The following is a 25,168-nucleotide window of genomic DNA, read 5'->3' as shown; positions in this document are numbered from 1 at the left end:
TGTCGCGTGAACGGACCCTTACTAATAAATGTTATAAATGTTATAAATGTTAGGTATCGTCTGCTTTTGGGTGAAATTTCAGGATCAACCTGAAAATTCGTTCTAACCTTTGCAGGTCCAACCATTCAATGTCGCAGTTCTTTTTGCACAACTTGATCTTCTCCAAGGAGGTGAACAGCAAAATACAGAACAGGTGAATCCACCAATACATGTCCTGGTTCAATTAGAATTTCTATTTCAACAGTCATCTTCATCATACATTTGACATCCTCACGTCAAGACACCTAACAATTGATCGATAGTACCTCATCATTGCGATGCTTCAAACAGGATGTGACGTGGTCACTTCGCTTAGAATGTCCCACAGTGTCATCAGCGGGATGCAACAGAGACTGGAAGAGTCAAAGAAAGGCGTAGAAGTGGACAGTCTTTGTCAATGTATTGATCTGTTCATGGATCAAACACCTGTTGTGGATTTTCCCTTTCAGCTCCTTGTTAGAGAACTTAAGTTGTGAAAAAAGTACTGCTATTGAACAGTTGGACGTGCATTGAAAGGTTTACAGAAGGTCAAATTAAGTTCACCTGTCAAGGTTATAGTGCATTATTGGTCCATTCTGAAATGTCTTTTTGTGAGCAGTGTATCGATTTCACGTGCTGTCACATTTCTCGGCAGGGTAGTCTTTTCTAGCTGTGTTTTCTTCAGGCACAAAAGGCACTGTAACATTTGCAGCAGATGATCTCGGGCATTTCCAGTCTGCAGCATTCTTCGCCATCTCATCACAATCAATCCTTCGCCCTATTCCAAAACGAGCAAGCTAATGCATGTTTCCATCAATGTGTGTACAAAATCTTAGTTTCACGCAAGACTCAGTGCAGCACTTGAAAGCACTTGCCGTGAGCTACCCATTTACCCTCCTTAAGTAGTTTAAAAAGTAATCCAACCCTGACTTTATGTCAAGTTTAACTGCCCATGGCTTTTTCTGCTGCATACTGTAAAGAAGAAAAGTAGGTTAATCCAAAATATGATTGAAGCAGGAAGGCGATTGTAACTGTAAGCAGAGGAATGCAATGAATTTTAAGAATGCATTTTTAGAAAAAAAAATTGTCCAAGTAAAATCAGTTGTGTCTGAGTAGTGAAAAATCTTGACTGTGTTGCTGTGCACTGTGGTTTTCGTGAATGTTTTGGGTCTTTAGCATGTCAGCACCTTATCGACGTGCCTCCTCCAGCTCGTTTATCACTCGTTCACCTTTTTAAAGGTAAGTCGAGAGGTCTGACCACATATGATTTAAAACCAGAGGGGTTCCGGTTGTTTTATCTTCATGTCACGGCTGTGCTCCTGAGGCCTTGTTCGAGCCGCTGCGGTCTGCGGGGAGAACTAATTAGTACAGGAGCTAAAGCCACCAGCTCTGGCCTCTAGACCTCTGCTGCCACATCCTATAAACTGTGGCCTTCCTCGCTCAGAAAGATGGAAGATCCTATTCGCTTAACTTCAAGTTTTCAAAAGCCGGTTTTAAACAACAAAACACTTGACGATCGAGTCCCCTGTACTTTATGGTCATCTCTCGCTCTCACCTCTTCGTCTCCGCCCTCCTCTTCATCGCCGACACACTTCGTCTCTCATGTTGCCTCCGCGCTCCCAGTAATCACCACTTGAAGGGAATTCCTTCTGCAGCAGCAGGCCTGCAGCTCTGCTTTTCTTAAACATTTGATGGTTTTGACAGCTATAATTTGCTTAAAATAACACCAATAAAACCATGAAGCTGTAAATGCTTAAAAACCTAATGTAGCGAGATGAAACGCAATACAGCCTTTGATTTTGTGGCTTTCATGAACTTTGTTTTTGCCGGAATGCGATTTGAGGTCTTGTTACAAATATATAATTATTATGTGCACTTGATCTATTTAAAGATGGTGGACTCCCATTCATGCAGTGTGGAGTATCTCAAAACTACAGGATAAACAAACACTTATGTGTTGTTGAACTCAAATATAATCTGATAAACGGTTAAACATGCATGAGGTCGTACAAATGGGAATTTGACCACAATTTACGCTTGTATGATTAGTTCAAATATTGCCCAAACATTTGATAAATGATCAAATTGAGGCGATAATTGCTATGAGGAAAAATTGCTTTGAAATTTGAACAAATTGGAAGTCCCATCAACATTCCGGAATGAATTGTATTTGTATTGTTTTTAATTCCACTGTACTGGAACATTGTATTACTAGCTCCGTAAATAATGTCAAAAACATGCTAGTTTACAGTAGCGTCACTCAAACACTTCTGTGATTGGTACCGCTAACTTTGATTGCTAGGAAGTGCAACAGTTCGGATCAGTTAGATTTAAAAACAAATAATTATTTTTAACCCCCACAACTTTTGATAACCAAAAATCAAAGTAGTTTACTACACCGATAACTAAGCTAAACTGTGCTGATTTTATAACCTGTCAATTGTCATTCCTTAGACCCAGCCAATAAAAGCAAATGACATGAGCAGAACATATTCTCCAGCTGCACTGCCTCTGTAGTCAAATCAGCACCACTCCCCTCGTCCTCCTGCCACCTGTCAGAAATATTCCGTATGACAGCTTCAGAATGTTTATTGTCACTTACTTTTTACTTCCTCTCAGTCTGGTCGTAAACGAGAGGTGAGATTTTTGCGGATTCTTAAAACAAGCTTGAAACTGCTCCATGTCAGTTTGTAGAATTGTTGGGAAAACATTTGGGACATTGGCGGTGTAGCTGTTCACATAGTTGACTCGTGTTCTTTGCTCACACACAAGTTGCTAATAGTTGAAGTTACAATTATATTCCAACAATGCTCTGAACAGTTAACCATTAACTGCCTTGTTTAAACAAAAAAGAAAGGCAGAGGTTTTGAGCTCAACCCCTTCATTCGCATTCAAATAAAAGGCCTACTGTCGCAAATTCATAAAGCAACTCCATCCTACTGATCCTTGGCGAGAAATACAGTAAATTGTGCGAGCTCACCTGTGTATTCGTGGTGGTGTAACATTTGAGTCAGTTTTGGATCCAAAAAGCTCATTTATGCTCCATGCACAGAGAAAAGATGTATAAGTTTTCGTGGATCACCGGCAGGCAGTCCGCTGACCACACTTTGAGTAAAAATTGCTTCATAGGCGTGGTGGTGTTAATGTTGCTTTGTCCATGCTTTTAAAATGATTATATCCCTGCAATGTTGCCATTGAGTAGAACATGTTTTGGGGGACTTTAGTTTGTATGATGATGTAATTAAAAATCGTCAGCTTCACTTCGTTATACATTTGCGTTATGTGACTTGCAAAAAAAGCTATCGTCTTAACTTTCCCAGGGAGGAAATCCTTATTGGCAGTCTTTTTTTTTTTTTTTTTTTTTTGCGTGTCATGTTGACACAACACACTTGGCTGACACTAATCTCCATTTACATGGCCCTCCCTTTATCGCAGGGTCAAGATTTTAGGGTCATCACATGATGCCTTGCCAAGAGATTACAGCTAAATCTTAAATATGACAGTTAAGTGCTTCACATGACCAGATTGCTCCTTTACTCGTCGGCAGCCAAATACAAGCTGGTGCAGCTTTTGAATTCAACTCAAGGGAAAAATGGTCTGTTTGTACAGGTTCCTGAGTGTCCTTCTAATGGGCAACTACACAAACCAGCAGACACAATAGAGCGGTGCTTTTGTTCAGAAAAAGGCCAGTTCGCTAGTTAAGGAAGTTCTCGCCATGAAAAGAAAAGGGGAGGAGAGACTTCTGGGTGTTCTTCGAGCATTGTTCAAGTTTTCTGTCTCTGAGGGACGCATGTCATTGGCTAGCCGGTCTGCACAGGTGCCTTAAAGGGAGTGTCAGTCAACAGGTGGCATGAAGGGAACAATGATGAAGCAATACAAAGAAAAGATGAATGACGAAATGGTATGAAATTTTTTTATCTTTGCATGAAATAAACTGCTTGCCTTGTAATACCACTTTCTTGGGTGCAGGAATGTGTCAGCGGTGGCCACTCCTACGCCAAACAGTTCCGATCGGCTACAGTCATATCATTTGAACCCCTTAATACACTCGCCCGTTCCCATGGTTTTGCTGCTGTCGCCAAGGCTCAGCTAACTGGAGGGTGTAGAAAACCCGTGGTCCCTCTGGGTACTGGCTCATGGCCCAGAATGAGCACTAATGATAATTTGATACCCAAACAACACACACATACACACACACGCACTCCTTTTAAGAGCAAGCAGCTAGTTTTCATCCCACCACATTGTTTTTGTTGATATTTCCTACAGTACACATGTATTATCACAGCCAGGAAGGGGATGACAAGTTATTTTCCATCCCATGAGAATGTGGAGGGTGAAATACTCAAAGGATGTTATCAGCACAGATTACATATTCATCTGATGCAGAAAAAGACAGATGGGAAATCTTGTAAACACTAAATATAAATTATTCTGTACAGTGGTTGCATGACATACGACTGACCTGACTTAAGGGTTTTAGAGATACAAGCCATCGTCGACCAATTTCTTTGGCCTCAACGTGCAAAAATGGCAGTGAATTCAACTCAACTCCCAACCAGTAGCAGTTTGCATCGTGAATAAATCTGCCAAAAAGAGGCTCCAAGCTGTTTATTGCCACTCCCAGTTGACGTTTACTGTCAAACTAAACACAAAACCAATAGAATTACACATTGTGTATTTAAAACAACCACAAACCTTGGCCATACGACGGTCAGTTTAGCTTAGTGCTAACAAATAATGCAAAACGTCATAGACGGGCTATCAAATATTATCAGTGTTGCAGTGTTATAACCCTTTAAGCAGCAGCTATGTCAGCACAAACATTGCAGATGGACGGTGCCATTATGATTCTTGGGGGTTTGATGTAATCAAACGGTGAAAATAAAACCCTGTGCTGGTACCTTTATCCAGATCCTCCAGATCCTCACCACAGTAAACCACCACAGTAAATAGAAAAGAATCCATATACGTGCCAGCGTGCATGCCTGTTGACTCTTTGCAAATGTGTTTGCACAGCACTTCACCAGGAAGCTTGGACTTAAATTTGTAGGTTGTTTTTAGCCTGCCTTGGTAAATGTTTAAATTTTTTTTAATGAACAATTCCTGAAAGGCGATAAGCTGGCCAGTGATGCACTGCAGCTCTGACAATTATTCCTCTTTTGCATCCTTTGACAAGACCTAAACTGTAGATACGTACAAGAAGATGCGGCCAGGGTATCGTCGCTTTCCTTTATCAGTCTTTTGTCATCACTGACTGGAATGTTAATGGTGGCTCTGTGGAGGGTTTGGTTGTCCTTTGTGAGTAACCGTATGACTGGCGTTTCTTGATGAGAGTAGAGAAAAGAAACTAGAATAGTAGAGTAGCCTTTTTCCTCAAGATTTTAAGTAACTGTTAAAATAATGGACCTAATGCCCTGAATTAAATGTTTTTAAATTGACAATGTAGCCAAAACGTTAATCTCAAAGCCTTACAATATGCCATATTTCATGTCATTTAATAGAAAGTTATATTTTAAAGTTAGGATCAACGACCGCTGCACATTTTTTGTATTGAATAATACATGAGGCCTTTTTGATGTCTATGATAATAAGCCTGATGCTAGCTCAGAAATCTAAACCGTAACAAAGCGGGCTCATATTGCAGTAGTTTAAATAATTTGCATGAGTCTTAAAGATGTCCAAACAGTTCAGAGAGTTTATAAGTTATGGTATCTTGGATAATTTTTCTAACTCTAATTGTTTTACAAAAATATATCGTAGATTATTTTGAGCAACCAACGGCTGACTCGCAAAGCTAAACCCGAGCTAAGTGCTATTTCTAGTGCCTTTTAAGAAGTATTTGAGATAGTAAAGGTCAAATGTGTTGCTCACATTAATTAAGCTCAAGCAAGTCAGGATCTGGCCAAGAATAATTTGGCATCATTTGAATATGTCTTCACACCCCTGTCATTTTTTCCACCCTTAAAGGTAAACTACAACCTGTAAAACTCAATTGGGGAATAAAAGGAAAATATAAAAAACTGAAAATACACAGAAGTGAAATGTCTTTTCAATTGAAATGAAGCCTGCATCTCACAAGATGCTACTGTTTAATTGCCAAGATGCTAATTAACCATCACTGTTTTGCGTTCACAGGCTACTTGTCCGAAGTGTTGAAGAACTACACGGAGCAGGCCTGTGACGGTGAACTCCTGTCTGTTCGCTGCCCGCCACGCACCACCATCACCGTCCAATCAGCTTTTTACGGAAGGAAAGGCTCCTCCGACCTCCATCAGTGCCCTCAGAGCTACCAGGCCCTCCTTGGTTATTACGATGCTCGGGGGGATGAGTACTGCTCTGTGTCCACTGCACTACAGGTAATTAAATGAACTTTGATATTCCTGATTAGCCTCTTTTAGTCTCTCATCTACTTAACTTGCAAAAAGAAAATGCCCTCAATTTCAACTGTGGTCAAGGGTTAATTCATTTTTGGAGGCTCGCTGATTATGTAACGCATTGTGAGGGTGTTTTCCGGTAAATTAAACTTCCTAAAGAGGAGGCAAGCTTCTCTGTTTTCTCGTGACACAAAGCAATTTCATGGGCTCTTTGCCTCAGCATCCACTCTCAAATTAGGTTGCGAGTGGAAGTACTGCATCGCAATACAAACACACACGCACGCATCCTGTCAGCCATTCATTCAGCTGTGTGGTGTATTTTTAGTGCGTTGTAGTGTTGAACACCAGTGTGTTGTTTCATAATGGCGTGGACCTTTATGAATGCCCAGAGACACAGAACGCATTGTCTTCAAGTGCAACAGTGACAGGTTTGCTTTGAGATCCAGAGTCCTGCAGCCTCTTTTGACCCTCACTCCAAATTTTCCAGAAAGATTCACATTATTTCTTGACTGCGGGCAATAACATTTTTATAATATTAAATTCATTTGAAGCCAGCACGCTGACGCAGTGCATAGCACCTCTGTCTCACAGTTCTGAGGTTTGGGGTTGTGTGGCGATTGCATGTTCGTCTATATGCGCCCGGAGATCGGCTGGCAACCAGTCCGAGGTGTACTTTGCCTCTCCCCCGTAGTCAGCTGGGACGGGCTCCAGCCCACCCGTGACCCGCATGAGGACAAACGCTATCGGAAATGGACAGATGGATAATTCATCTATTGTAACTCCAACTAAGGCAATTTTCACTGGAAGGTAGAAGCCCGGATTCAAACTCCCATTCTCAAAACTGTGAGGCTTATGTGCTAACCACTCGTCCACTGTGCCACTTAATTGAAATACAGTATAACCCTATTGTCCTTGCTCTGTATACAGTACTGTAATTCTATGTACCATTCAGGAATTCCCTTTGCAATGCAGTTAGCTAACTTGAATGTGATGTGTTCGACTATGTTGGACTAAAAGAGGATGAAAACTGAGATGGAAAGGGATGAATGACTAGAGTGGACCCTTCCGTATTCTTTGCTCCCTCCTTTACTTCCCCCTCTGTGCTCTGATGGTTTTAAGAATCCTGTTTGAAGTGGTTTTAGGTTTGCCTGCTCCTCGTTGACCTACTGAAACCGTGTTTTGGTCCTCTCTCGCCCCTGTTTAGAAAATGCTGGATGAGTGCCAAGACAGAAGGAGCTGTCAAGTTCTTGTCAACAGCCGCGTGTTTGGGATGGACCATTGTCCCGGCAGCGGCAAATACCTCACAGTGTTGTACAAGTGCAGACCCAGTAAGTCCCTCACTGCATTGCATCGTCTCCAGGTGCCTTTCACACTTTCCTTTCCTCACAAATAACATAGACACTTAAATATGGTCGAAATATATTACATTAGAGTTAGGTCCATAATTGAATAAGTCAAATCAATTGGAGGAAAAGTCAGCCAAGGCCATCTGAACCGTCTATTGACTTGCAAGCAGTCCTGGTTCGAGTCTGCATTTCTCCCTCAGTCATCTGGAATTGGCTCCACGGCCTGTCGTCACCCTTAACAAGATAAGCGGAATTGAAAATGGATGGATGTGTTGTCTCAAAGAAAAGCCCCTTTTACCTTTTTACCCTCAGTTCTCTCCGTGAGCCAGGAAGCTAAGAGTATGGCGACAACAGCGCTGTAATCCCACTCAGACTCTTGTCTTCATTGGAGGCTCCACAGTGCGGTTCATAGTGGAGTGAGAAGAAGTGGGAGATTTAATCCACTGATCCCTCTGCTTTCCCCACTTTTCCTTCCTCCAATCAACAGTTCTTTGTTCCCTGTCACTTAACCAATGGCTGGAGGGAAGAAAGGCTGCGTGGGGGAGAACGAAGGTGTCACTGCCTCTGAAAGAAGAGGCGTATGGAGGATAGAAAGAGGAAATGAAGGAGAAAGAGTGCATCCATTACCAAAAGACATAACAAGCCACTCCGGCTACCTTCTTGCCTCCTATTCTCCTCTGCATTCCTGATCCACTCCCCACATGAATGTGGGCTGTTTTTATTTGCCGGCCAGTGGAGCTGCTCCGTTGGTCACAGGTCACCATGACTGGATGTGTGTGAGGAATGCCGCTACGTGGCTCTACTTGTCCACCGAACAACTCTACCTGTGTGTGCTTACCCTCCGTGATGCCTTCAGGCCGCTATTGCAAGCGGAACATTTGATATTTTATACGCTATTTTCATAATTGACTACAGTAAACACAGCTGAAACAACTGTTCGAACATGCAGTATATAATTTTTGGGAGAAAAAACACCTTATTTTCATTTATACCCAGGGGAAATCAGTGCTATTATTATTATATTATATTATTTTGTTGTTTTGGTCATTGTTATGACAAATAAAAGGAGGAAAAAAAGTCATGAGAGATAATAGACATTTAAGATTTATCTACTATATATTTGTATATATTTTTTATTTTAAAAGCTGGTTCAGCCATCACAACCGAGACGAAGAAAATGTAGCTTCAAAATGATGATTTTAAGCACGAACGGTCGTATTTCTGCTTATTTACAGTTGCACAGAGAGTAAATTAGCTCTAAAGCTATGTTTTAAACTTCGTCCTACTTTATTTTCTTTCAGATGAATATAAAAGCAAAGTTGTGTGTGAGGAGGATAGGATGAGACTGAGCTGCAAACGGGGGATGCAGATCGTTGTCTACTCCGCAATGTTCGGTCGAACCCAACAGGGCGCTCTGGAGTGTCCCCTGCCCCACAGGAGGGCTTCATCAATGGGTGAGTAACCATGACAACACGACACCAAAATTTAGATGAAAAAATAAATAAATCGAAAACAGAATCATATGAAAACTAGGGCACACAAAAATTGATGTTCCAATGTACTGAAGTCTCACAAGATTTTCTGGAGTCATTTTTAATTTTCCAACCCTTGAAATTTGGATATTTCACTGTCTGAACTTGACTATGTTCCCAGAAAACAGAGCGGGTCCTGGCCCAACACACTCTACAAACACGGCCGACATGCTGCCCGCATAGATCGTTCTGAATGAATTATATGAAATAGGTTCCGATTCAGACGGCATTGCCTGTAGGTATTGATGTGAGTGTGAATGGTTGTTTGTTTATGAGTGCCCTGCGATTGGCTGGCGAGCAGTTCCGGGTGTACTGCGCCTCTCGCCCGGAGATAGCTGGGATAGGCTCCAGCACGCCCGCGACTCTAGTGACGATAAGCGGAACGGAAGATGAATGAATGAATGAAAGGTTCCGATTCATGAAGCACATCCTGGAATGCTGTTTGCTTCTATTTTCCAAATCAAGCGATTGTTAAAATTAATAGCAATCTTATTTAATAGGACTACCTTTCATTTCATTCATACATTTAGGAGTCAGTCTGGGTCCAGGGGAGGATTTCTTGAATTAAGACAAAAGGTGGTCAATGCAAATCAAGTCTTTGCCTGATATTTAAATCGCTTTCCTTGTCTTGCAAATGTTCTTCTGCGTATTATTTGAGCATTGAGGGAAGAACTGTGTCGCTTTTTTTTTTTTTTTTTTATGGAGGTGAAAAATACCAGGCGTCATTATGCGTCTTGCTGTTTTTATTCATGACTCGTACATGTCAGGACTCGAACACGTCTTGAGCACAAAGAGCTCCACTAACACTTTCAGGTCCTCAATTCCACTTTAAGTCTTTTTGTGCGGGGGATATTGCATGATTTTACCCTGTTGTGCATTTTGGGAGATTTACAATTTCCACCAAGGATTTGTTGACCACATTTTGGGCAGATCGGCGCTTTAAAGCAGACAGATTTATTCTCATATTAAGCCGTTATTTCCTCCCTGTGCTCTAAAAGCATCCTGAGATATGTAAAGCCCCACGCACACAGATTCCACATTGTCGGGATGGAACTGGGTTGGAATGTGGATCGGATGTCATCCAATGCTCGGAGATGTGCCGTAGAAAGAGGACAAGGATTGAGTTCCCACTAAGAGTGTGTGTGTCTGTGTGTGTGTGTGTGTAGGCGTGTGTGTCTCCAGAATCCAAGCTTGGAAACGTTGACAACTGTGCTCATAATTTACCTTCTACATTTGTATTGTTCTTTATTATGCTTGTGTGAGTTTAAATGGCAAGGTGCACAATTCAAACAGTACAATACAATGTGGAGATGCCCAGCGGGTGCGTATGTTTGTGTGGCCTTTATGCGACACTGGGTTCAAAAGGCAAACACTAGCAGCGTGAGAGTAATCAGACACAATTATACAGCGCATATTGTGCTTATGGAGCGCCCTCCACTCCATTAGAGTAGCAGGTGGTTGGGTGTGCGTGTGTGTGTGCCTAATATCTGGTTTCATGCTCGGCATTAAATACAGTAGCATAGCTTTGGCGTTAGCGTTGGCAGATGAACTCTAGTGTTACAGTGGTACAAAGGCCAGATTAGATGCAGGGAGAAGCATTGTTAACTGTCAAATGGCATTAGCATTGTGTGTGGTTACAATGCACGCGCTAACACCATGCTTGTCTATGTGTCTCCATCTCACACACACACACACACACACACTTGCGAAGTTCCAGACTGTCTAGTGGGATTCCCCTCCGTTTTTAATGTGGCTCCCGTGACACGAGGATCAGGAAGTGAGGTTGTCTTGAGTGACAGCTCAGACCCACACTGCTAATTAACTTTGAAAACGGACCGCCTCTTCTTCTCCTTGCCCTCGTGGACGAGATGCATGATGTGTTTGTGGTGTCTGACACTACATCCAAACCAAAAATTTTATTTTTAGTCTATATTCTTCAGTGTGCTTTTGCGTTTTGGCATTTTGCTCATGTTTATTGGATGCTGCTTTTAAAACTTTTTAGGTCACTGGGAAGTGAATTTTTGGAAAAGAAGTAGTCATCTGGTGTTTGTTGTTCTGCCATTTCCAGAAATTACTTTCTTGTTTTTTTTCTTTTTGATTGGCTCAAATACCCCTACCGTAAGAAGTTACTTGTTACCTTCGCATGCTTTTGACAGCATGTAAATACATTCTAATGTTTCATTGATAGGGACTACGATCCCTGAATTGGGAGACAAATCATTTGTAGAAACACATCAATTTATTTCAGTTAACATAGCCTCAAAAGATGATCGTTTTGCACCTAGTTACTGCAGCTTGAATTCAAAGCTTGAATAGGATATATGCGCAACCAACTTCCGCATTCGGCAAAACAGGTGAAAGCATTTCCTTCCGGCTCGGGAAAATGGCGGAGCCCTGTAGCCGGAAACCGGGAAAACATACCTGTATAAACTTTAAACGTCAACATGTCTTTTGTTTGTCACCACAGAGCCACCAAAGATGACAATCTCCAATGTTTAGTCTTTGTCCGTGTTTACATATATGATATCATATTTGTATCAATAAAAAATACACACATATTTAAGTTTTGTGTGAAGTCACTAGCCAGAAAGACAACAGCATTTCAGCAAGTTGGACTTCAAATCATGTCATCAAACCGTGGTTATGCTCTTTAGCGCAGCATACACAGGACGTCCGCTAACCTGTTTTCTAGGTTTGCTGACGCGACGTTACACGTATAGCGGATACAGATAGAAACCTTCTGTCCAGTCAAACGCTGTTGGGAGTAGTAATGAGACTGTGATTAATTACATTTGAATTAAAAACATGCAGTGTTTGTATTTTAAACTCAGCCCAAGGCTGTAATTCGACACGCTCTTCCTGCCAAAATATGGTTGCTGTTTTCTTTTCTACAATACAGGATTTTCTTTAGCTTGTGAAATTTTATGCGTTCTCACGGAACGCCGCTAGATAGCATGATGAAACCCGCATGACCAGAAAAAATTCAAGAGAGATTACACAAAAGACGTACACCCAATTGTAGGACGTCTTTGATGTTGTTTGCTCCTTGTTTATTTGGGGGGAGTGGCGAAGTGGGACAGGTTTTAACTGTGATGGAGGAGCCTCAAAGCAAAAGCCCTCCTCTCTCATCTGACCCATTATCATCACACAAAACCTTTGACATCTAAATTACTCCCCCTTTGCCATGTCTGATACCGCGTCTTCTTTCTCAGGGCCGCCATGCTTTCATGGGTTTCAAGCTAAGCCACAACAGACCGTAGGCATCGACTGATGGAGCGCTAAAATGATTACAGAGCTATTTTGTGTCACAATAAGTACGGGCCTCGCTTTGATGTGTTAAGACGCAGATAATTACTATGTTGATATTATTAAATCCATAGCGGAAAAGCAGTTTTAGGTGATAAACGATATTTCTGCAAATAGTGGCCCGCACTCTAATAGACACCAGGCCTAATTAATAGCTGGAGTGCACCATCCATTTAACAAACACCTCAAATTGACGCCTCCTTATTTCCCCTCAGGAAAACAATAACAGGTAGTTGGCTGTAATTACCGTCGCTATGACTGATGCCACCTTGTGTCAAACGCAGTCATTATCACAGCACAAATTGCCTGCAGACAGATGTGGCACCTGTAAAGCTGATCGTTCGCAGCGGAGCTTGTGGACAGAACATTTTTAGAGTGGGCCCTTCAGTAAGTGACAGTACAAAAAAAAAGTATTTTCTGGAGTTGAGTAAATAAACGAAGGCAACTACGATATATAATTTCATACACATAGAAATTGTCCCTTACTCATGTTCCCACTGATCGGACAGCACAATGTTCCAATATGAAGTAATGTGTTACTCGTGATATCTTGTGCCCTCAAAAATATTCAGCTATCACCTTACACACCATTACATGTCCGATGTCGGCTGTACAAAGACTTGAGGTATCACAAGTGGCTTATGTATCAAATGATATGCTTCACATGTGAGTCATATGAGCAGAGGAGGAGATAAAATGGGTTCCCTATTGTAAATTCCCGGACAAGTGTGTGTGTGTGTCTGTGTGCATGTACGGGCGGACAACCTGGAGCATTGTGTTGCGAGCTACTCCTGCCAAAATATTCCGGGAAAGTTGTAGTTTCTGAAACCTTTATCTGCTTATGTTAAGTAAGAAAAATAGGTTACACCTTCCTATTTGCAGCCTTCCATGTTGGATTGAAAAGACCCCCGCACTTTCATGAGTGACAAAAAAAGTCTCAGAAATGGCTCCCTTATTCCTGTTTTCTCTTCACTGTGAGACACAGAGCTGTTCTTGTTGGCCGTGTGCGGTCCATAAGGTTAGGTGGTTGAGGCTAAAGGTCAGAGTTAACGGGTTATTCATGCCTGTGCACCCTGAGTGTGTGTGTTTGCATGTAAAATAAGGCCCTTCTATGGTCTTCTGTCTGTGGTAAAGCTGTAACAAGAGCCAGAGAAAGTTGGACCCAAGGGAATTCTCATTTAAACTCCATACAAAATATAGTGTGTTCAAATGCACAATGCATAAACTAATGTGTATGTTCTCTCGCTGTATGTCTTGATTGGCCTCTGGTTCCTTATCCAAACCCACCTCAGTCCCATCTGTTCCTCTGTGAGACCCTTGTTCTGCTTCTCCCTATTTAGGCCAGGGAAATCAAAATTAGGCACCCGTCCGTCAGTGAACACTATCATCCAAAGGGACAATTTTCATCAACAAGGCAGACCAGAAGGTCATTGTGTCATACTAGCGGCAATTACACATTCACACAGTCATGAAGTACTGTGCATGTGGAGCCTATATATGACTTTATAGAAAATGTCATGCACACAAGTTAGTTGGAATTTGATTGGATTTGAATATGCCTCAAAATTTGCATAAAACTCTAAAAGGTCCAACCTTGACTTCATTTTAGTAAGAATAGAAGTATTACTGGTAACTCCTTTAGCTTTTTCTTTAGCTTTTTGTGGCTTTTCTCCCAACATTTTCCCTCATCGCTCCTCTGTTGTTTTGGGAGGAGCTAACATGGAAAAAGAGGATCGAGGATGGAGGAAAAAAAAACGAGATATAGCTAATTTCTTTCGGCTGGCCTGGAAACGCCTCGGAATCCCCCCTGTAACAAAATGGATGGAGAGAAGAAATTCTGCTTAAACTGCTGCCCCACCCCCCCGAATCAAGGAGGTAATATGGTAACCGGTAATATATCATTTGAGTCTTTTATTGAAGAAAAGGAAGTTGTAATCATTCGCTATCAGTGAATGCACACGAGTGGGGAATTGTCCAGTCTCTGAAATGTCTCGACCGTTTTCCAGTTACATGCTGGCTTCCTGCAAGCTTTGACCTCGCTGTGTCCTGGTCAGGAATTCCAAATTGTTGGTTCCTGCTGGGGAATGTCCGTTTGCCCCCGCCAGACTGCATCCAAAGGGGTAGACTTTTATTAAGGTGCACATTCTAAGCAAAGTTACTGCACAAAGGCCTGTGGCCTGATTCACTGTATGTGCATCATTAATCAGAAACAACAATTTGAGATTCCCTATAGAATTAGGGCAGTTCTATTCTGTAGCTTTATTGTAGCCCAGGCCATAATGTTGACAATGAGTATGACCAATAGATTGTCCACTTTCCCTTCCTGACTGAAAGATACAACCTCTGACCTGTACCACCATTCATTGTGGCCTGTCGACGTAAAACAGAGTTGCTCTCTTTAAGGGGCCCACTAGGGTGACCCAGGTGAGAACCAAGTGTCCATTTTCAAAGGCTCATCTCCTTGTATTGTTTTTAGGGCTTAGCTGAGCCATTTCCGGGGTTACACACAGCGTGGAGGCTTTTGAAGCATCTGGAAGGAACCAGGGCCCATCCACATTCCCATACATCAGCAGAAGCTTCCTAGTGTCAAAATTTTACATTTAGTGAAGGTACATAGGCTTTGGAATTTTCATCATCATTATCAACATCATGATGATGACGATGATGAGGTTGACGTAGTCTTTATGTTGCTGTCTTTAAGAAGCCATTTTACTTAAACATCACCTTCCATCAAAATCCACATTTAACCCAACGCTTGCTGAATTCTGCTTCACAGTAATAGTATGACTGCGATTGGCTGGCATCCAGTTCAGGGTGTACCCCGCCTCCTGCCCGAAGATAGCTGGATAGGCACCGGCACTCACGCGACCCTTGTGTGGATAAACGGCTCAGATAACTGATGGATGGATAGAATAATAGTAAGACTCCACATCGAAGGATTTGTCGCGATGGACGCTTGGCCGCCGATATATCGCCAACGGCCATTGAGAGCAAAGCTGTTTTTCAAATTTAAATTGAGAAGATCAATGATCCAATCAGAACAATGCTTGTTTACATGCCGCATATTAATGTCAAATCCAGCCGTCTCAACTGCCAGGCAAAAAAGACCAACAAAAATAGCTTGAAAAAGGGCATCATAGGCATTTTCAAACCAAATTAACTCCATAAAAGGACATCAAATAGTGGCAGAAAACAATTTTGATGACCTGGAACCGTTAACAAAGTGCATGTAACATGTCCTGTATATGCGCTTTTTTTTAAAGGTGTGAGAGTGGAAGTCAGTTGGAGTAGAAAGAGCAAAGGGGAAGCTTCGAGATGACGTGTGACATCTACATTCATCAATGTCTGCTATCCGTACACAAACACGGATCGGGTATCCTTTAGACTAAAAGACGCCCGAATTAGGTTTTGTTGTGGCTCCGAGAAGCTGAGAGAGCGCATATAAAAAGATGTCTTGCCATATTTCTATCCAGTTTGTGTGAGCTAAGGCTGACAGATGCTTCTGTAGTACTTTGCGACCTTTTTGTCAATCTATTAGAGCCCCGGAGCAAGTAATTTGTGTACGCTTCTAGTCTCGAGTAAATCATCCATCTTTTTTTGTGTTGTGTCAGATTGCCAGTCGTCCATTGCCCTGCAGGTTGTGACGTCCCGCTGTCAGGCCAAGAAGAGCTGCGTGCTTCGAGCCTCATCCAGGGAATTTGGGGATCCCTGCTACTCTGGCACCAGGAAGTACCTCAGCGTCATCTACACCTGTGGTAAGTCATGAGCTTCCTATATGTGCCACAAGGGAGTGCCGTTTACCCAATGATTAGCTTCACATGCTCTGTTAAGAGCAGCAGGCAGACCCCACTCCTTAAGAGCCTTCATTTATTTTATTTTATTGTATACAGTTAAAGGGAATTGTTCCTGGTTTGTGGCACGATTGACGCGTGGCTTCAAAGACTATAAAATAACCGCATTTGGTGAAATAAAATGTGTTCAATATGTGCTTGCAAGCCTTATCATACAATATTCATAACTGCATGTTTTAAAAAATATATATTATTTATAACAATAATAAATAGAAACGCAGTGCAGTAGTGGTTGCAATGTCTGCCTCAAAGTTCCGAGGTTCGGGATTCTAATATCGGTTCCAGCCTTCAGGCTTGTGTGGTTTTCTCAGGGTAGGCTGGTTTCCTAGCACATACCCACAATTTTCTTATTTGTTTGGTCCACTGAAGACTTTAAATTGTCCATAGGTGTGAATATGAGTGTGGTTGTTTGTCTATATGTGCCCTGCGATTCTTCCTCTCACCCAAAGCCAGCTGTATAGAATTCCAGCTCACCCGCAATTCTAATGAGGACAAGCACTGTAGAAAATTGATTGATGGGTGGAAGAATAATTAGTAACATTTTTTTGTTTGTTTCCAGTAGAGGTTTGACTGTAGAGACGAGGTATTTTCTGTGCCAGGCAAATTCCACAAACGAATCTGCTGTAAAACTCCCAACTGCTTTAAGTCAAGCTAAGATGACTTAAAGTTACTGCTTTTTATTTTGTGCAGAAGAGTGTGAATGATGGATTTATTCTTTTTTTTTAAATTTTTTCTTTTTTTTTTTTATCAGCAACACACCCTCGGGCTAATCCTGACAGGTCAAGGCTGTAATTCTTTAACCATTCTCTCGGACGCATACGCACACATTACCCAGATGCCTCAACATCCGGGAGTGAACAATCAACCTGGAGCCTCTCAAATCCACTGCGGCACGAACAAATCTGTCTCGACCTACTTCACACTGGGAAGTGTCGTATCTGCTTTTGAAGGTCCATTGTCAAATAGTTGTCCAAGTGTCCATCCAACTTTTTAGTCAGTTTTCTCATCCCGATGGATGCAGACAAAGAACAGCCAGACTGTTCAGCTGTGTTTATGGAGTCGTTTTGTCTTCAATCTGTGTCTGACCTCCCTTATCTGCCTCTGATAACCCATCACAAAATCACCAAACAGCTCGATAAATGTGTTTGCGAGGAAGAAGGGAAGGAAGTGGGATGGTAAATGTTCAACAGAAAAAAGGGAAGAGAGGCTGTTGCTGCGAGGTTTGGCGACTGAGAAGTTTGAACTTGAGTACATCACTGTTGCCGCTGTAGACATTAAGTCACTGGTTGCCTCAAGGCTCAGGCAAAGTGGTCATTTATGTGTTTGTGTGTGTTTGTTCCTCTTTCATTGGCAGCTGAACCACATCTATGTATCCAGACTGTGGGTGGAAGAATGTGTGTAGTGGGCACCACAATGTTTTCTTCCAGTTTAAAATGGTTTGTCTAATCTAGCGGCTTTCTTTCTCTGCCTTGAAGAGGCGTCACCCCACTTAAATTTTAACTATCCCTTTATGACCTAAGTGCTATTTCACGGTCTTTTGTAACATGCCAAATTGAATTAACTGAGGCAACTTAGATTTTTTTTTTACGATTGTGTGTACTGTAGGTGTGTGGCTAGGTTCACATCAGTTTCCACTAGTGGGATTTATAAAATTATCAGCCTTTGGAGCTTTAGCGTACAATGGAACCTCTAAAGTCAAACACCCTGAGGTCATACGATTCAATTAGACTCTTTTCAGAACCTCTGGGAGTCAGCCTCCAAACCGAAGAAAAAAATATAAACAGACACACTCGCAACCGTCAGGCCTCATTTCATTACCCCTACTGTTTGTTTTGAAGAAAAAACTTTTTTTTTAAAAAGACCTCAAGGTATTACTATTGCAGATCAGATCACAGATGTATCAGGTCTTTGTAAAGCTCAATGATTGCAGGGTTTTAACTTTTCATCATTAGAAGTGGAAATATTCACCATTAATGTGACTGTTGGAAATTGATGGATGCGAATGCTTGGGGCACTTTCTTGAAAGAGAAAGATTCCAACGGGGAACTTTTGAAGTTTTTGATGGATTGACCCAGGAGAGAGAACAGTTCTGAGTCTTTACAGTGCCCAACTACAAAGCGTGATTTATGGCTTATTTTACATATTTGGGAATTCTTTTTACCAGCCCCAGAAGTACAAGGTACCATTGTTATGTTAGTTACTAGAAAATCTACATAACCAGTTTTCACTAAACTTGCAGACGAAGCGTTCATGGGCCAAGGAGGAACCCATTACATTTTGGTGCAAATGGTGCTTTTTTAGTGGTTTGAACACTTGGCTCACTCTCACAAGATTCTGGATTCGACTCTCCACCCTGTGCTTCCATGGGTGTTCTCCAGGTACTGCGGCTGCTTCCGACATTCCAAAAACATGCTTGTTAAGTGATTAAATGAAGTGTTTAAATGAAGACTCCAAATTTTCCATCGGTGTGAATGTGAGTAGGAATTGTTGTTTGTCGAACTATGTCTTGCGATTGACCGGCATACAGTGCAGGGTGTACCTCACCACTCGCCCAAAGTCAGCTAGGATAGGCTCCAGTTTACCTGTGACTCTAATGAGGAAAAACGATACAGAAAATGGATGGATGGTGCTGTCTTCTTTTACAATTACAATAAGCCTCATATGTGGTGTAGTTAATGCTCGTTTTGTAATGCACAACTACATGACTGTAGTGGGACAGTATCACCCAGCACATCATGACCTGTCAACCAATCGAGTCAGATGAACATGTTAGGAACTCTTTGGCTTTGGCCTGTGCTCTACTGAGTGCCGTTAAAGTTGGGTCCAAGCATTGTATTATAAATTTCAAGGGGCACTGAATGACTAAATGAGAGACTCTTGACCAAACGTTTAATGGTTGTTGTTCTACGTCAAAACAAAACAAATGATATTTGTCGTGGTGGGAAGACAATTTCTTCAGGTGTGGAACCAGAGGTTAGGATGAACAAGGTACGTAGAGTCAAATCAAAATTCTACACTGTCCTTGACAAAATCCAACTTGCCAGCCAATCTACTTCAAATTGTTGGGAATTATTTTTGCCAGACAAAGTGATGGATTACAATGCTAATCCATGTTCTAGTTTCTATGAGTCCCAGAGATAAACCTCACTACTCTACATTCAGTTTACTACCCTTCCTCCCCTGAGGCCTCTTAAAACCTCAATCAAGATAAGGAGGCCCTCTTTTCCAAACTTCCCCCTGGTATGACTTCCAATTTGGACTGCTGCGGTGTAATGGATAGGCCTGAGCACGCCTCACGCGCTGCCTCCTTTGAACCATACACAGTAGACTGTTTGGGGGGTTGAAACGTTAGGAAAACCCTAATGAACAGCACTACTTGCTGAGGAGGAAATTGATTAATTGCAGTATTTCACTGTCGGTAAAACACATAGCTCAGGTATTTGTACTTGTGGGGTCTAAACCTCAAAATGCAAAATTGGTCCTAACACCCAAATGAAACGATGGGTATGGAATGGGTACTTCTTATAAGTATAGTATGTTTTTGGTTGTGCTGATTTGTCCGTAATCATGACAAAACTATTACAAGTGGTATTTTTGGTGTATCATTTTCTTACTGTCTGACCATAGATCAGGCCATTCTTTTTTAGGTGATGAAATTTTCACTTCAACCACAATCATCAGTACGTTCCATTATACAAAAGTCAATCCACCTTGGTTTTATGGCCATACTACCCTGGAAAACCCTGACCTCGTATAATCTCGGTAGTGGGTTCTGGTTTATGCTAGTATTGGCAAGTACCTGGAATGGCAGACTACCAAGTTATACAGGTTTAGAACTGTATTTGACTGTTGATCTTCTTCTGGGTGTACCCCAATTCTGGCCCAGTGTCTTCTGGGATAGGCTCCTAGTCCCCCGTGACCTTACACAAGATAGAGATGATGGATGAACTACCTTGGTTTAGGTTTGAGCTCCCCAGGTGCTGCCTATTGTATCATTTGATAGATGTTCAGTAACTCACCACATTTATGTCAAAGTTCTCTATAATGCTAGGCAGATTATTGATGATTGAAGATTTTGCCTATCACCTAAATTTGGTGTGAGTATACATACTTTGTGATGACTTGGACCTTGACAGACATGAGGGGGCATACTGTACATTACCTTTTGGCTGTTAAAAGATGAAAGAAACAAGTCATTGCACAAGGTACTCATGTGACTGCTGCAAACTGCACCCCCTCCTGCTCCCAACCACACAATGTCGGAAGAAGGAGCTAGGGGTGTTTATACTGGCCCGCGTGTGTGGCTGTGCGGTCAGTACTCGCTGCTATGTAGCCCCTAATATCAGTCTCCCTTCAAGCTGGTGGAGAACCATCAGAAACATATGTGCAATAAGTGCACACTAATGTGAATAAACATAGTTTTCAGAATCTGACATCATGCCACACATGCAGACTTGTGCACAGAGCTGAGCGATCAGGTATAGGTTCCAAAACGAAACCCCTGTCGGGTCTCATACTTTTACACAAGTTAGCACCGCAAAACAACCATCTTAACTGATTTAGGCCGCAGGCAAAGTCCAGACCTCAAAATGTTAGACATTTCCCAATTGCGGTCAAAGGGGAAAAAAACGATATTTTGTCTTCAGTTCTGCCTGCTATATTTTGTTATGACTGACTGTAAAATTAGTTTTGAAATGCTTGAAATGGACATACTTGGCAAATAAAGATGATTCTGATTCTGATTCTGATTATTTATAATGTTTGAAGGGGAAACAAATCATAAAACATCCTGTAAACTCCCAGTGATAGAGTTAAAGTCATACGCCAAAACTGGATTAATGTAATCGTGACAAAAACGAGAGTAATTGATGTGTGTGTCCCCCCCCAAAATTTTTTTTTTTTAAATTGCCTAACATCTTAAATTGTAAATATACCACAAACTATGATCCCAAAACACTTAATATTATTTAAAACTCATTCTACTACATTAGCAACATACCCTTAAAAAGAAATGGTTCGGAAGTGCTTGTGTACATGCACATGCAGCAAACTCGTTTTTTTTTTACTGACAACCTAGGCTAAATTTTTTTTTTTTTTTTTTTTTCTTAGTCCAGATTTATCACTTCAACATACTTTATTGGCAACAATGTACAACTTTCCTATTACACTGGGTCTTGGCTCCATCTAGTGGGATCTTGGAGCATTTTAGGACCACCACAAAAAATGTGAATAGGTGAGTTTTTTCAGTCGATAGCGCGGGATAAAAAACAAACAAAACAAAAAAACACACACACACAAATAGGTGAAAACCTGCCGCGCTCATTTTGGTGAAACAAAACGTTTCTGTGTGTTCTACTCCACTGTGTGTGTACTTCTGGTATAATAGAAACCATGAAAGAGAGGAAAAAAGTATGTCTTTGTCTTGGTGTGTTTGATTTTTAGCGAGCAGAAAGGAATGAGGTGGCCCCTCCGAATGCTCCCCAGCCTCATATAACACAAACCTGACTCTGCACAAAGCAACCACAGCTGGCACTCTCAGGAACACCGCTGCGAGAAAACACACAAAAAGTGACCTTGTCTGACCTGTGTGTGTGTGTGTGTGTGTGTGTGTGTGTGTGTGTGTGTTGCATTAATAGCATATGTTGTGATGCCTGCCAATACCCATAAAAGGGCATTCTATGGGTGGGACTTGCCCACACACCAATAAAGCTGAGCCCCTCATGGCAAACGTAAAAAATTACGCAATTGAAAAGTTTCTGGCGCCCCTGCGGGTGCGCTTCTACGGAGCGAGGCGAGGAGCAGCAAGCACCAAAGGGGTTGCCATGGCGATTTGCTGATGTCAGGGGCATGCGGGATTGTGCTTTGCCAGCAGGTTAGGTCAGCCGATCAGTGCCCTGCCAAGCGTCTCATTGACTGGTGTCATCTGGTCTCTGCTCAGCGGCCAATCGAACGCTGCACACGGGCACAAAAGCAGGTTAAACAGAAAGTGTGTTAGTAAGCTCTAATCACACTCAAGCTTAGAAGTTACACGTCTTGATCGTGAGCACGAGCCGTCGGGAACGTTTTTCAGTTTAATTAGATTAAAATGAATTCGGAGCAAAGTGGATTTGGCAGAAACGAAAGGTGTTAAATTCCCTCCTCTGTTTTTGCACCCCACCTCTGCCTGCCGTTCCCCTTTTTTCCCTTTCCTCCATCCTTCTATCCTTCCACTCACACTTTCTGTTTATGTAATCACCGCAGCATTTTTGCGCAGCGTCTTCTGCGTGTTTTCCTCGCACAGCTTGCAAAATCTGCGACCCCTCTGAACTAAATGAGAAACATTGGGATTCATTGCTCCTACTATCAGTAGACAGACTGCATTGTATACAGAGTGTGGGGCGAGGGGCAACACAACACAGGTTACGTGATAAGCACAATGATTGTTAAATTTGTTTAACTGGCTGTGATTGACTCATTGAGGGCTGCACTGACAACTTATTTAGTTACAGGTCCGTTCTACCATTTCAAACCTCAATAATAAACATATTAAATAAATATCTCTTAAAACTGGGAATTATTATAAAGGCAGAATTTCTGCGACAACACTTGTATAGGATCTCATCTGATTGTGGGGTTTTGGCCTGTTGCGCTCGGGACAGGAATTGGAAGTTCCAAAGAGCGTCACACGTTCACATTGTTACAGTAAATGCACTGAATGAAGTATGCACACATGAAGTAACACACATGCATCACAACATGAGCAAGTGAATATTTGGGCTGGAAAGTGCAACCCCACAGGGGAGCTTGCTGCCAGCAGCTCTTATCATGAAGCCACAGACTCGGGGCACAATTGCCTCGGTGTTGCTCGGTGCGCGATCGCGCTTTCGTTGTTCTTGTTTTACATCAAGCGCGCTCAATAGGAAGGTGGCAGTAGTTGGTGGGAGCATGTGGGGGCGGTGTTGGGGTGGGGATTGGGTTGATTTTGGGGGGCAGTCTAATTCATTTCAGCTTGTGGCTGGTTTCAGTTTTCTTCGTGCAGTGGATGAAGACAGAGGGAGAAAATGAGGGAAAAAAATGAGAAGGAAGGATTAGTGTGTGTGTGTGTGTGTGTGTGTGTGCGCGCACGTGTGCGTGTACACGCATTTATGTGAATAAGCCCCAGGGCATACATTTAAATGTCTCTGGAAATCTGCACATTAAATCTGTTGAATGTTTCTAAGTAGTTCCACTGCACCACAAATGTCTTGAACATGTTGTTATGATTATTTGTCATTTTTAGACACATAGTTTCACATTAGAATCAAATGCTCAAGTCTACCATCGATTGCATTCTTTCTATTGGCGGGGTATTTTTTTTTTTTTATGAGGGGTGCATGCTCTATTAAAAGCATTAAATGCTCACATCAAAATCACAATGTCCCACCCAAAAATTGCTCCTAATAGATGAAGTTTGATCTGAATTTGATCCAGATTGAGCATATAGAACCATTTTACAATATGATATAGAAAATCCTGTTTTGCATGTTAAATCTCTTCCAATTAGGTTGTATTTGATTGTGCTTTTTAGGATTCTTGCTACATTATGTAATCATTTGCATCCAGAAACAAGTATGGATATAGATCATTTTATTTATTTATTTGTTTCTTTTTGTACTAATTAAAGTACTAGATGGTAGTCATTTTCTTATGGATTTTTTTACAAGGCAGATAGTTAAGTGTAAAATGTTGGCATAGTGTTCTTTTTATCAAATGCTGTGTTATTTTTACGTCAAATGTAACAAACTGCACACCTTCCAAAAAGTTGTTTCTTGGCAAATGTCAGACTCTTTTAGTGACTTCCTGGATGAGTCGTCGTTGCACTCTTTGAGTAATTTTGGTAGGTCAACCACTCCTGGTCCACATTATCACTGTTGCCAGTTTTCTTCATTTGTGAATAATGGCTCTGACTGTCGTTTGCTGGAGTCCCAAAGCCTTGGAAATTTATTTGTATCCATTTCCAGATTGATATAGATTTCAATGACTGTGTTTTTCATTTGTTCTTCAATTTCTTTGGCCCGTGGCATGATGTGTTTCCTTTTGAGATCTTGTAACTTACTTCACTTTGTTTGACAAGACATATGAAAGACATATGATTTTTCTTGATATACCAAATCTAGCTGTAATCTGGTCAGGGTGTGGCCAGTAAAATTGAACTCAGCTGTCCAAAAACTGTGGTTTCACACAGTTATCTCATAATTTACCAAGGAGCCAAATATTTTTTCCACATTGGGCCAGATGAGTTGGCTTTGTGAGAGAAATTGCCTTGATGATCTGAAACTTTATGACAAATATCCCCAAAAATAAAATCAACAATCAGGAGAGGGGGAAAATACTTTCCACAACACTGTACATGTTGGCTGGTTGAGCCCGTTACACACCACATTCCCAATTTCATCTGAATGAAATCCCCAGGTCATTTCCTGTAGCTGCACACTGCTGCCTCTCTAACACACTTGCTCATATGCACGCACATGCACACGCACACAGACAAACACAGAGTCCCCCTCCCTTGGATCCCTCCCCTTTCCACATCCCTGACTGCTAACACAGTAGTGCTGTGGCGGTGAACACTAACTACTACATGTCCAACTTGTGTGTGCTGCCTCACTTTCTCTCTCTCACACACACTCTCACTCTCTCCCTCCCTCTCTATCTCACTGTCACATTCCTGTTATCTAAAGCCGGCATTAACTCCAAATGGGAAGGAAGAGAACAATAAAAAA

The 25,168-nt window shown here is 41.8% G+C and overlaps 1 protein-coding gene across 1 annotated transcript in view; it reads left to right on the top strand.

The window, feature by feature from the left end:
- Window positions 1-25,168, top strand: part of LOC133416880 (protein eva-1 homolog A) — a 64,870-nt gene that overhangs the window by 11,174 nt on the left and 28,528 nt on the right. The window contains exons 2-5 of the mRNA XM_061704175.1: window positions 6,154-6,374; window positions 7,597-7,720; window positions 9,040-9,192; window positions 16,188-16,331. Of these exons, the coding sequence (XP_061560159.1) occupies window positions 6,154-6,374; window positions 7,597-7,720; window positions 9,040-9,192; window positions 16,188-16,331 (642 nt within the window). The remainder of the gene's footprint in view (window positions 1-6,153; window positions 6,375-7,596; window positions 7,721-9,039; window positions 9,193-16,187; window positions 16,332-25,168) is intronic.

This window comes from Phycodurus eques, chromosome 18 (assembly GCF_024500275.1).
Source record: "Phycodurus eques isolate BA_2022a chromosome 18, UOR_Pequ_1.1, whole genome shotgun sequence".
In the NCBI taxonomy this organism is placed as follows: Eukaryota; Metazoa; Chordata; class Actinopteri; order Syngnathiformes; family Syngnathidae; genus Phycodurus; species Phycodurus eques.
Note: the sequence above shows the minus strand (reverse complement) of the source record. Positions and strands in the feature narration are given on the sequence as shown.